This window comes from Henckelia pumila, chromosome 4 (assembly GCF_033568475.1).
Source record: "Henckelia pumila isolate YLH828 chromosome 4, ASM3356847v2, whole genome shotgun sequence".
NCBI lineage: Eukaryota > Viridiplantae > Streptophyta > Magnoliopsida > Lamiales > Gesneriaceae > Henckelia > Henckelia pumila.
In genome coordinates, this window is record NC_133123.1 from 223,824,541 (window position 1) to 223,837,277 (window position 12,737).

Consider the following 12,737-nt stretch of genomic DNA (forward strand, 5'->3'; position numbering starts at 1 on the left):
TAATGAAATCTCATACAACCAAACAATCAAAACATCTTATAATCAGTGCCACAGTCTAGAAAACAAATCTAAAGTCTCTATCTTGACAATAGATTTCAATAATTCATGTAATCTTATTATCTTGCTAACTTTTTAACAGCTATCTCTTTATGTATGTACCATATCAAATACAACATATTCTTGAATCTGTCGAAATCTACTACCATCTAAATCGCAAAATCATGACGATTTGAGTAGTTTCGAACTAAAATCTTGCGAAAAGTTGATCTTATTTCGGCTTTTAAATAACTAATATGTTACACAAACCCTCTGTTTTCTTCGTTTCTGCTTCTTTTTCTGTAAATTTAGTATTTGCAATTTCAATTATGTCATATTTGCTTTCATTTTCTTTTACCAATACTACTTCTCAAGAAATTCATATATAATTCGAACAACTGTATGGATATGAAATCTATTGTAGTATGCCTCTTTCAGGATCTGATATTCCATATTTAGAATATCTGGCATAATCAAACAATTATTCACTTCGAATTCCATCCACTTTGATCTGTTGTCTTGTTTCATATCTTAATCTAGCATTCTCAATCGAATTTTCATTGCTTAATATCAATGTTGCTTTAATCTTTCTAAACCACTCTAATTTAGTTTGAATTGCAACAATTTTCATTATTTGAGTATGTGTCTAGAAACTCAAGTACAAAAAGTACAAATATGTACTCAATCGATCAAGCAGTCATCTAACTCTTCTTTCTATGTCCCAATTATTAGCAAATCATGTAATCAACCCATAAATCTTGTTGGTACTCTATATCCAAATTTTTATCGGTTACAAGCCAAAACTTCAAAATACACTGAATATGTACATTAAATGATCAACAATTCTCGAATCTCAACTCGAAGGAATTGGCTCAAATCAAGGTCATCCAAAATGACATATTTTGAATGACAACATCAGCTAAGTGAGACCACCTCACTTGCATCATAAAACTCAAAACAAAAGAAATCAAATCAGACTCCAACAAATAAATAAGAGTCAATAAAAATCGATCGAGTTCGAATAATAAAAATCTCAGAATCGATATCAAGAGATTCAAGAATCATGATTTTTATGATGTAATAGCTTCAGCAAAATTGAAGAGAAGGCTCAACTGTAACTGATTTTTCTTATTTTCTCTTGATATGAGTTTATCTATTAATTCCCTTTTGACAATAGTCAAATATCATCTTTTCAACTTAAATTATTGTCTTAGAATTAATAATCATTTCGGTACTAAGATAAGTCTTTTCGAATTAATATACTAACTTTTTTTGGAGTTCTTCAGCTCAAGTAGTGCTCTTCTATACGACTTGTCATAAGTCTGTCGTACTAAGCACCACTCTATCTAAAACTCCTTTCATTTTGTAGAAAGGTCGGAATCTTTCATCTGAATAATTTCTGTATAGTCTAACCACTGGCATATCTGTCAATTCTATGTTAGTTCTATACAAATTTAGTACATCGACTAGAATTCTTCCGACATTCTTCTACTTTAATCTTTATATAATCAGTACCGAAATAAAAGAACTCTTATTTCCTAAAACTCATATCATAAATTTCTAATCCTTTCTATTGCTTAATCATTGCATGAATTCAATCAGTTGTTAACTGGTACTCAGTTATTGCATAAATATCTTAATGCATCTTAGCTTAGTATCTCAATTTTATATGATCGAATTCAATCTTATTTCCTTAAATCTGTCTTTCATCTTTTCTGTCTAACGATTCAAATGCTTTTCATCTACTCAAAGGCAAAATCTCAACAATTACACTGAATAAAGGCTCAACAGATATAGATTGTAACATAACAAATCACTGATCTATGAATGTATGCAATGCAATCAATATATATAAGAAGGTTCACTACAATTACTTCAATTACCTGCAGTCTTATTATCTTGTGCAGTTTGAGCCAAATAATCTGTAATTTCTTCTTGCCGATGACTGTTCTATGTTCGGATTTCTTCTTAATTTGTTTCAGCTAAGGATGCTATTCTCATCTTTCTTGAACTACTGACTCTTAAATTTAATCGATCTTTGCTGATGTTGTCACTATCTTTTACTTCATAGCTAGACTGCTATGAAATCTATATTGGAGGTGATGATTATAGTCTTCTGAATGACAGAGGCGTGAATAAACTTTCACTCTGCCTCATACAACCGGTTCGTGATTTCTGTGCTCTGTCACTAGCTTCAATCAACTCATTCAAGTTGTTATGCTTCTGTTTGGAAAATTCTACTTTTCTATATTCTCTATCAAATACAGAACGAAACAATTATGTTTACTTACCTTCCAAACCATTTTAGTAGCTTTGTTTTTCAGTTATATTTTCTTCACAATACACCAACTTTTATTAATGCATGAAGTTGATATATAATCAGGCTGGTTCTATGTTCATCTGAATCTTCTTCACTTGAACAACTGATCCAGCTCTTCAACTCAACCTCTTTCTAGTCATAGCACATTTGTATCTTTTTGAGTTGGTGAATAATAGCTCTGGAATTATTCAACTAACATACTCCTCAATGCAATCATCATATCTATCGATGCAAAACTTACCTCATTACTGCTTTGTTCTGTCTGAGGTACTTATTTTGTCTTCAAAATCTATTTTACTCTATAACAAAAGCAACATATAATACAAAGATTATGAAATACAATTCAGTATAACATATAATCTCATGCTACACATCCTTGCAACGAATTCACTTATTCTCATGAATTCAATAAATCATGCATACATATCAGCCTATAAGCATGTAATTCTCATATCAGTAAAGCAAGCATTGTTTAAATCAATAAGTCATGTCGCATCCAATTTTTCAATTCAAGTAAAGCATAATCATGCAATACTATAAATGCATGCGACTCAATCTACCCCGTTCACTTCTATCTTAGTCCAAGAACTTTTCGCTTTGATACCACCTGTTGTGGGGACCTCGGTTGCTAATCTTTTCTTAGGAAAAATTCACAATTAATCATCATTAACGTAAGATAATTAAATCAAGACAACAAAAAATTATTTTTTTAAAAGTACACGGACTACGTGCACATGTCTGTGCTCGGGTCCGTGCATTAATCTGCACGCACAAGAAAAATATATAAGGTACACGGACCCCGTGCCCCCCTCCGTGTCTGGGTCCGTGCCCATGGTTTAAAAGTTCTGAAGCTACTATTTTCAAACTCAACCACACGGACCCCTACACGGAGGTAGGCACGGGGTCCGTGCATTTCTTTTGCTACATAGTTTCAGAAACAGTATGCTATACGGACATGTGCACGGGGCATGCATGGGGTTCGTGCCTTCTTATTTCTGAAGAAATTCTGATACAGTAGAGTACACGGACCCTTACCCAACATATGCACGGGGTACGTGCCCTGCTATAAAATCAATAATCATAAGTTCTAAAATCTGGAAAAATGGTAAATGCAATCACTCAATCTATGCCAAGCTGCTAGATACTATACATGCATTTACATATCAATCCTAGCATTTAAAATACATTAATTCTTGAATATAAACTAGGATTCATTAAGTAGAAACATGTACAAAGTTCTTTGTATTCTAGAATGTTCAATAATTCATACAATACATGTTATCTGCTTAAAACCCGAGTCACCACTTCTAATCTTTCAATCTCGAGTTATCCAAGACATGTCTTACTTGCTTATGCCCCAACCTGATGCAATGCACACATACAAACAAAACAATAGTCGGATAACTCTGGTAAGAATAAATCTCAGTATGAACGATATGCATATACATTATTTAAGCATATGGAATCTATATGTTGTAATAATCTTAAATCACAAACATGTAAGAACATGTAAATCATAAAAGCATATTCAATTCTTAAAGCATAATGGTTCGTCTACAGCAATATCAAATCAATCATATAAACACATTCATATCTTGAATGGAATACAATAACGTGCTAGCATTTATAAACGCATATTCTAAACCGTAGAAATCTCTAGGTTAATGCATAAATGCAATGCATGTTTCAAAGAATAGGTTATCAAATTTGATATCAATAAATCATAGTTCTTGGGATCCCGGGGAAATAAAATCTTTCACCGACCACCAACTTATCCAATCCAGGTGGCGTTAAATATCTCAATTCCCATAACTTTGGTGCAACTATAGTGAGTCATCTAGCTCTGAAAGTAAATCTACATTTCGTGCCACTCAATTATAGCCCTTCAAACTTCATCTGCACTCTAGGTCATTCAGCCCTCTGTGCTTATCAAGGTATGGTTCAAGATGAATGCAACACAATCTGTATGCATTAAATACTGTAAAACATCTTGAACAATCAACTTAAATAATCAAGCCAAGCAATAACAAACATCAAATCACATGAAAACATATAAACAATTAAGTATGCGATTTTAGGAAACTCGATAATCATAAACGATCTCGAGTTATTCTTCCCATCTTATTTAATGTCTATTCATACCTTTATTCTGATTCAAGTATCGGAAATCAAGTATCTTATTCAAGTATCTGAACTGATGCAAGTCTTGATCAGTCACAAACTATCAACATTCTGCTCTTCCAAATCTGCTCAAGCCCTTTGTTGCTCCCATTTCTGATTCAATATTCAAACGACTGGAACTCGACGACTCGACTTCAATAACTTCAATTTCCAACTGAAATGAAGTGCACAAAATGCTTAATATCATTATAAAATCTGATATTCATTGCCAAATTCAATCTATAACTGAAATCGGATTAAAATGCAAACCGGCGGCGTAACGGTTCGAAGACGGTCATTCCAAAGGCATAACATCAATATTTCTATCATCAACATACTATAACATCACTAATTTCAGCAGCCTATTCACGTATATAACAGCCCCAAAATTCAGAATTTCATTAAATCTTTGAAAAATCATAAACATATTCAAACGACGATCTTTTCTCGATCCGTCTTAGATATGCTATCTTCGTATATACTAGAATACGTATATACAATCAAATCTTAATTTAGCAGCATCTTAAAATTCAAACATGGTAGAAATTCTTAAAACTTAAGTCAAAATGTAGCACTCGGAGCGGTGATCGCAAATATACGATCAATCGAAAATTCTATCGGGCGGATCAAAATATATCAAAGCTTGAAAGGATTAAAAATTGCTTAGAACCCTTTCTTTCCCTTTCTCTCGTGCAATCTGATTATGGGCTGAAGAATTATGATGATTTCTATCTAAAGTACACGTTTACATAGCAAGTTGCAAGAAAATTGCGCTTTGGTCCCTGAACTTTGATATAATTGCAAATCAATCATCGGACAAGCGATGTAATTCAATTTCAATCTTAAATAATTTAAGAATACGAGAATTTAATTCTAAACTCTAAATATTCTCAAATTAAATATTCTTGAATTAAAATTAAATAATTTTGGACCTTATCGCATTTTAGTCCTTGAACTTCTCAATATTTACAAATTGGTCCCTGCTCGGATTTCACCTTCAAATTAAATCCTTTTAATATCCAAACTCATAATTTAAATCTTAAATTATTCAAAATTTAAATATAAAATCCCGTAATTAATTTTTTAATATTTTTGGACCTTACACCATATGAATTAAAAATCAGTCCATATGTAGTAAAAATCAATGATAATCAGTCTATTTATGATTTCGTTTAAAATATTCAAGAAAAAAAAAACTAGAAAACGCGCATAACTATGGTAAGAGAGATACGAGGTAGAAGAATAAAAAAAAATGGGGGAAGAAGAGAGAGCAAAGATAAAAACACATATTTAGATTTATCTAATATTTTAAATAATATAATCTGTTCTTCCCTCCAATCAAAACAAAATTTCCCAGTGATTCTTTCTTCACATTTCCGTTCATCAACCTTTCATTTTCTTCCCGCAGTTTCCAACCGTTCCCGTTTTCAAGAATCGGCGCTTCTTCAATCACTTCTCCATTCGACTTGGTGATAAGCTAAATTCCAGAATTGAACTTATTTCTCTTTTCTTTATTCCTTTTTTATAGATTAAACTCTTGTTAATTTCTTGTTTAGGCTTGGATTTCTGGAAATGGGAAGAGTGTTTAGCATCGATTTTGAAAGACTCAGAATACTATATGTGCAAGAACTGCAGAACCCACATTGCCTTTCCAGTAATCCCCGGTTCCATGGTACATTTCGTTCCATTTCTTTTTTTTTTTTTTCCTTCTTGTCTACTGATGTATGGAAAGGAATGACGAATTGTGGCTCTGTTTCGTGATTGATTGTGAAATGAAAAATGGTATAATCTTAGGTAGTTTTGTTTTGACTTGGGATTGCGTTTCTTGGAGTTGGGAGTAGCTAGGCCTATTTCATGAAGTTCTTGTTAGTACATATATATGATTCTGATTATACTAATTGCGAACCCTTGACTCGAATTTTGAAATCGAGAGTACTTGCATATAACATCCAGGATAGAGCCAGTGAGGGCAAAATGAAAAAAAAAAAAAAAAAAATCAGATTTAAGTTTTTGGGACAGACTTGTTGCGGAGGGATTGTTTGCAATGTTCCTTGTTATATGTCTTGAGCTGTTTATGAAGATATCCCTTTCACTTTATGGATAAGATTAGATCATTGAGATGATGTTTTCGGAAATCGACTCTCTTGAAAAGGTTTTTTTGAAATTGAACTCATTATGTACATTTTTTTGCCCTCTAAAAGGCTGTGAATTCAAAAAAGTATTGTTTGGAGGTTAGATTTCAATCTGTCACATTACATTGATCACATATATATTATATACCATGTACACCAGCTTCTCTCCATTATGTACTGTGACGGCATATGCCATGTTTCTAGATTTTCGTCACCTATATGTTTCATTTTCTTTCTGGCAGCCACAGCCTGGTCGAACAATCGGTAGGTTCCTCACAGTGTAAGATCTTTTCTCCAAACCAGAAAAAGAGGAATTTATCTCTCGTGCTCGTAAATTGTTAGTTTTGATGATGGCTTCGATTAGATTCCACAAGCCAGTTTATAGTTTTAGACCAAAGTTACTTGAAAAACTTTAGTAATGCTCTCTTGTGGAAGTAGACCATCTACGTCGACAATTATTTTGGATCCATGTAAGTCACACGGTGGTTTCGGATGTATACTGCATCAAATGTGGCGATAATTTGGGATTCAAATACATAAGATTCCGTGTTTTTGTTTCTATTTCTTCTTGAAACCAGACCCTGCTATTGACTATCTGAACAATACCATGTGATAGATACATGCTAATTCGGCCGCAATAGTGAGTATGAATGATATGCTGCAGCTAGAAATGTAAGATGGTTACCAGAATAGTCCTATTGTGTATCACTTACTAACTCTGTGCAATGCGAGTTACGTTAATTCCTCTTGTCTCTTGGAAACCTTTTTGACAGGAAAAATCTCTTGTGGAGGAAAGGGGGACGAGATTCGAGATGCCGTAACGTTGATTATCATTGAGTGAGCGTAGGAGTTCAACAAACGATGTTTACGTATTCTTGGATTTTGTGGATGAAAGATCAGATTTTGTAGGATCAGTAAATTTTCTTCATATTTTTTGTTGTGCACTTGGAATTTTCATTGTTAGGCTCGGCTTGAGCCTTGAAGTGACTTGTTACCTAGTTCATGATATATATATTTTTTTATAACTACACGTACACAATTACAACAATGTAATGAAATTGTCCAGGACTTTGATTGTGATATCTTCAAACAAATGATATTGATCAGTAAATGTTTCTCCATCTCGAATCTCATCTCCATTACTTTCGAAATTTTCGGTTTCCATGGCTTATAGATTTTAATCAAAATTGGAAAATATATGGATTCAGAATTTCAATTTGGTTTTTGATAAAATTCTAAAATGTTATTTAGAATATGATTTGGTACCTAGTACTCATATAATTCTATATTCAAAAATTACATATCACTAAACATAAGAGAAATCATATTTTTATTAAATATTATTTTTCTTTGAAGAACTGAAAAAAATAAGGTTTATCAAAAGGTATTTAAGAAACAAAAAAAATAAATAAATAAATAAATTGTTTTTAAACACGACTATATCCCGCCGCTGACAATGCTGGGATATCTTCAGCTTCTTGAACTCTTCCTCCGCATTCTTGAATTCATGGCTGTCGGAATCTATCCCGCCGCCGTTCATTCTGAGGTTCACTCTCAGTTTAGACAACCTTCTAAGTTTAGACGCGGCAGATAGGTAAAGCATGGTTCCAAAGCGGGGGCCTGCGTGTCGACTGGAATGAAGAAAAAGAATGCGTCTTTTATTGTGGAGTTGTTGCAGCTATGCGTTGATCACAAGGCACAAAGGGCTGGTAAACTTCTTCAAGCTTATATACTTCGCACCAGCAATTTTTCAAACATTTATCTTATCAATCGCCTCATTGAGCTCTACTCAAGATGTGGGGATACAGCGGCAGCCCACAACCTGTTCAACCTAATGCCTGTAAGAAACTTGTTCTCGTATCAACCTATTTTGGACTCGTATTGCAAAGCAGATGACTTGTGGAGTGCGTATGAAATATTTAGTCGCATGCCCGAGAGGAATACCCTTTGTTGGAATTTGATGATTGGCGCCTTGTCACGCAATGGTCACAAAGGGATGGCCTTGGAGTGGTTTTATCATATGAGGATGGGTGGTTTGGTGCCCAACCGTTTTACCTTAGCAATTGTTTTGAGCGCTTGTGGGATTCTGGGCGATGTGGGGTGTGGCAGGGAGTGTCATGGAGTTGCTATGAAGCTTGCGCTAGATGGGAATGTGTACGTGGGCAATGCTTTGCTGGGAATGTACATGAAGTGTGACTTTGTTTCAGAAGCTGTTGTGGTTTTCAGGGGCTTACCGGAACATAATGAAGTGTCTTTTACTGTAATGATGGAGGGGTTAGTGGAAGCAAATCATGTTGATGAAGCATTTGGCATGTTTAAGTTAATGCATGAAAATGGGGTCATTGATAGTGTCTCAATCTCCAGTGTTTTGAGTGTTTGTTCTAAATCTGCGGCTGAAAATTTTCTTGAAAATAATAATGGTGATAGGAATTTGCGTAACCTGAATGGGAAACAAATACATGGACATGTTATCAAACTGGGATTCACAAGAGATCTTCATGTAAATAATTCATTGCTAGATATGTATACAAAACACAGAAATATGGAGTCAGCTGAAATGTTGTTCAACAGCATGTCTGAAGTGAACATCATTTCTTGGAATGTTATGATTGCTGGATATGGTCAGCAACACAATATGGGTAGTGTAGTGGAGTGCATTGAACTGATGCAGAGACGTGGGTTTAAGCCTGACGAAGTTACTAATGTTAACATGGTTGCTGCTTGTGCCAAAATTGGGGATGTTGATACCGGCCGTCAGATATTTGATCGTATATCATCACCAAGTTTGACTTGTTGGAATGCTATGCTCTCGGGGTATTCACGAAATGAGTACCATCATGAGGTAGCGATCCTTTTCAAAGAAATGCAGTTCAGAAACATGAGACCTGATTGCACAACTTTTGCAATTGTTCTCGTTTCCTGTGCAGAAATGGGACTTTTGGAGGCTGGAAAGCAGATCCATGCTTCATTGTTGAAGACTGAGCATTTTTCTGATCCTTATGTTGCCAATGGACTTATTTGTATTTATTCAAAATGTGGTAAACTAGAAGTTGCAAAACGTATCTTTGTTGACGTGCCACAATCTGATATAGTTTGCTGGAATTCAATGCTTGCAGGTTTATCCCTTCATTCTTTGGAAACCGAAGCTTTTACATTCTTCAAACAAATGCTATGCAAAGGGATGCCACCAACTGAGTTCACTTATGCTATCATAATAAACTGCTGTTCGTTTCTGACATCTTTGTCTCGAGGGAAACAGGTTCAAGGTTTGATACTGAAAGATGGATATGAAAGTGATGTATATGTAGGAACTTCTCTGATTGATATGTATTCGAAATGTGGTGAAGTGGAGGGAGCTAAGCGGTTTTTTGATATGATGCCGTGCAAAAACACAGTAACCTGGAATGAGATGATACACGGTTATGCCCACAATGGGCATGGAGAGGAAGCGATAAATTTATTTGAAAACATGGTTCAAGCTAGCGTAAAACCTGATTCTATAACCTTGGTCTCTGTTTTGACCGCCTGCAGTCATTCTGGATTGGTTGATGCTGGGGTTAAAATCTTCAATGTAATGCAGCAAGAACATGGTATAAAACCACTTAGGGATCACTACACTTGCATTATTGATTCCCTGGGCCGTGCTGGCCGCTTCAATGAGATTGACCTAATCATAGGTAAGATGCATTGCAAAGATGATCCTATTATTTGGGAGGTTTTGCTTGGTTCATGTAGGGTTCATGCTAATGTGAAGTTAGCAAGAAGGGCAGCAAAGGAGCTTTTTCGCTTGAACACAAATAATTCTGCCCCATATGCACTTCTAGTCAACATGTATTCATCGTTGGATAGATGGGATGATGTAAAAGATGTTGCAAGTATAATGAACAAACAGAGAGTAGCCAAAGAACCAGGTTATAGCTGGGTTTGAAAGCATTTTGATTAAATGAGAAACAGATCCAACCTATGAGGAAATCCTAACAGTACGGGAATACAATGCATCACCAAGGCATCTCTTGGACATCCCAAGGAAAAACTTGCCATTGTCGGAACCCATTTACATTGTTGATGTTGCTCAAACTTTCCTCTGTTTGGAATTGTCCCCGTTTTCAGGAATCGGTGCTTCTTCAATATCTTTTCCATTCAACGACGAAATAAGCTAAATTTCAAAAAGAGTTCCTTTCTTGAACTTATTTTTCTTTCTTTTTTGACAGATTAAACTCTTGTTTCTTGTTTAGACTTGATATTATGCAAATGGGGAGGGTATTAAGGTCGATTGTGATATGTGCAAGAACTGCAGAACCCACATTGCTTTACCAGAAACTGAGAATCTAACCATGCGGTACATCTCATTCCAATTTTTTTTGTCTCGTCATTTATGTTTGGTTTACGGATAGGACTACGGGCTGCTGATGTCTCGTCAGCTTTGTGTAAGTTGATGATATATATAACTTCTGAGATTCTTCAGATTTGTTTATGAAAATTTAAGTGTTTAATTTTTCAATGATAAAATCATGTCTAAAAAGAATACAAATTGAAACAAATAGCTTCTACATTTGGACTTGGATATGTTTCTCATGATACTGCTCGTGAGTGATTTGCTATTTCCCTTCCCTACTTCTATTTTTATGCAAAATTTACAATATTTTTCTAAAAATATTTTATGTATCTTGTCAAAATGTCAGGTTTAAGTTCCAAGGTGATACTAACAATTAAGTTGCCTTTTTTGTGGAGCTTTACCTGCTTTTGTCAAAGCCATCATCGCGATGGAGAGCATGAAATTGTGTAGATGTAATGGCCTTTTCTCCGGGCAAAAAATATTGTCAAAAATATTATTTCGTAATATATGCTTATTTGATTGAAAAATATTAGTTTTAATGTCAAAATTATTAGTTTTTATTATAAAGTATTATTTTTTAGTTCAAAAGTATTAATTTGTAATTTATGTTTATTTGAATGAAATTATTATTTTTTTATCAAAAGTACTAAATTCTCAAAAATGCAAAAATATTAATTTTTAATAATGTTTATTTGATTACAATTATTAATTTTTTGTCACAAGTTCATGAAGACCATTTGCATTTTCTCTGCATCAAAATATTTGGAAAATTGGAAATATCTCAATGTCATACTTAAAGGTTATGAGACACAAGTAATTTAATCACTAGCGCGATTCCATTAACTATTGAAATTCTTCATATTTGGTTATGAAATTTTAAGTATTTAACTTTTCAATGATAAAATTATGTTTAAAAAGCATACAAATTGAGACAGATAGCTTCGATCAAATATAAATTTAAAAAAACACCTTCATTTATTAAAATAGATGTTATCTTCGGTTACAATCTCCTCCCTCAGCTAAAAAAACCTTATATTAAATCGATGTTGGCAAAAAATTATCAATGTGTGTGTAATATATATATATATATATGATATATATATATATATATATATATCATGTTTTGAATACATATGTATAAGTATAGATTAATCAAGTCTGATATAATCTATGACGTCTTGTACGTGTGATAATTTAACATAAAATGAATTACTTTTTCTGTGAGAAGTATTATTTTTTGGTCAAAAGTATTAGTTTTATGTGAAAAGTATTACTTTCTAACGTGTGCTAATTTGACATATAAAGTATTACTTTTGCTGTGAAAATATTAGTTTTTATGTGAAAAATATTAGTTCGAACGTATGCAAATTTGACGTAAAGAGTATTAGTTTTTCTGTTAAAAGTATTACTGCTTTGATCAAAAGTATTTTTTTTATGTTACAAATATTACTTCTAACGTGTATAATTTGATATAATAAGTATTATTTGATGTCAAATAAGCATACGTTAAAATTAATACTTCAGACTGAAAAAATAATACGTTTACCATAAATACTAATACTATTGAGAAAAAAAAAATATTTTTTATGTCAAATAAACATACGTTGAAAGTAATACTTTTGACATAAAAACTAATACATTTAGCACAAAAACTAATATTTTTGACCAAAAAATAATATTTTATGACGTTTACAAAAAACGTAAATGTCAAATAAGCATATATTACAAATTAATATTTTTTTACATAAAAACT

General features: G+C 33.3%; 1 protein-coding gene across 3 annotated transcripts; it reads left to right on the top strand.

Moving 5' to 3' along the window:
• Positions 1–8,092: 8,092 nt before the first annotated feature.
• LOC140864290 (pentatricopeptide repeat-containing protein At4g20770) lies at positions 8,093–11,443 on the top strand. 3 transcript variants are annotated; one of them, XM_073268378.1, is made up of 2 exons: positions 8,093–10,987; positions 11,331–11,443. In XM_073268378.1, the coding sequence occupies exon 1, from the start codon at positions 8,285–8,287 to the stop codon at positions 10,574–10,576; it is 2,292 nt and encodes a 763-aa protein (XP_073124479.1). In that variant the 5' UTR covers positions 8,093–8,284; the 3' UTR covers positions 10,577–10,987; positions 11,331–11,443. The 3 variants fall into 3 exon arrangements, with proteins under 3 accessions (XP_073124479.1, XP_073124480.1, XP_073124481.1); XM_073268379.1 differs by lacking the exon at positions 11,331–11,443 and having other exon boundaries at positions 8,093–9,686; positions 9,765–11,206; XM_073268380.1 differs by lacking the exon at positions 11,331–11,443 and having other exon boundaries at positions 8,093–9,683; positions 9,765–11,206.
• Positions 11,444–12,737: the final 1,294 nt, after the last annotated feature.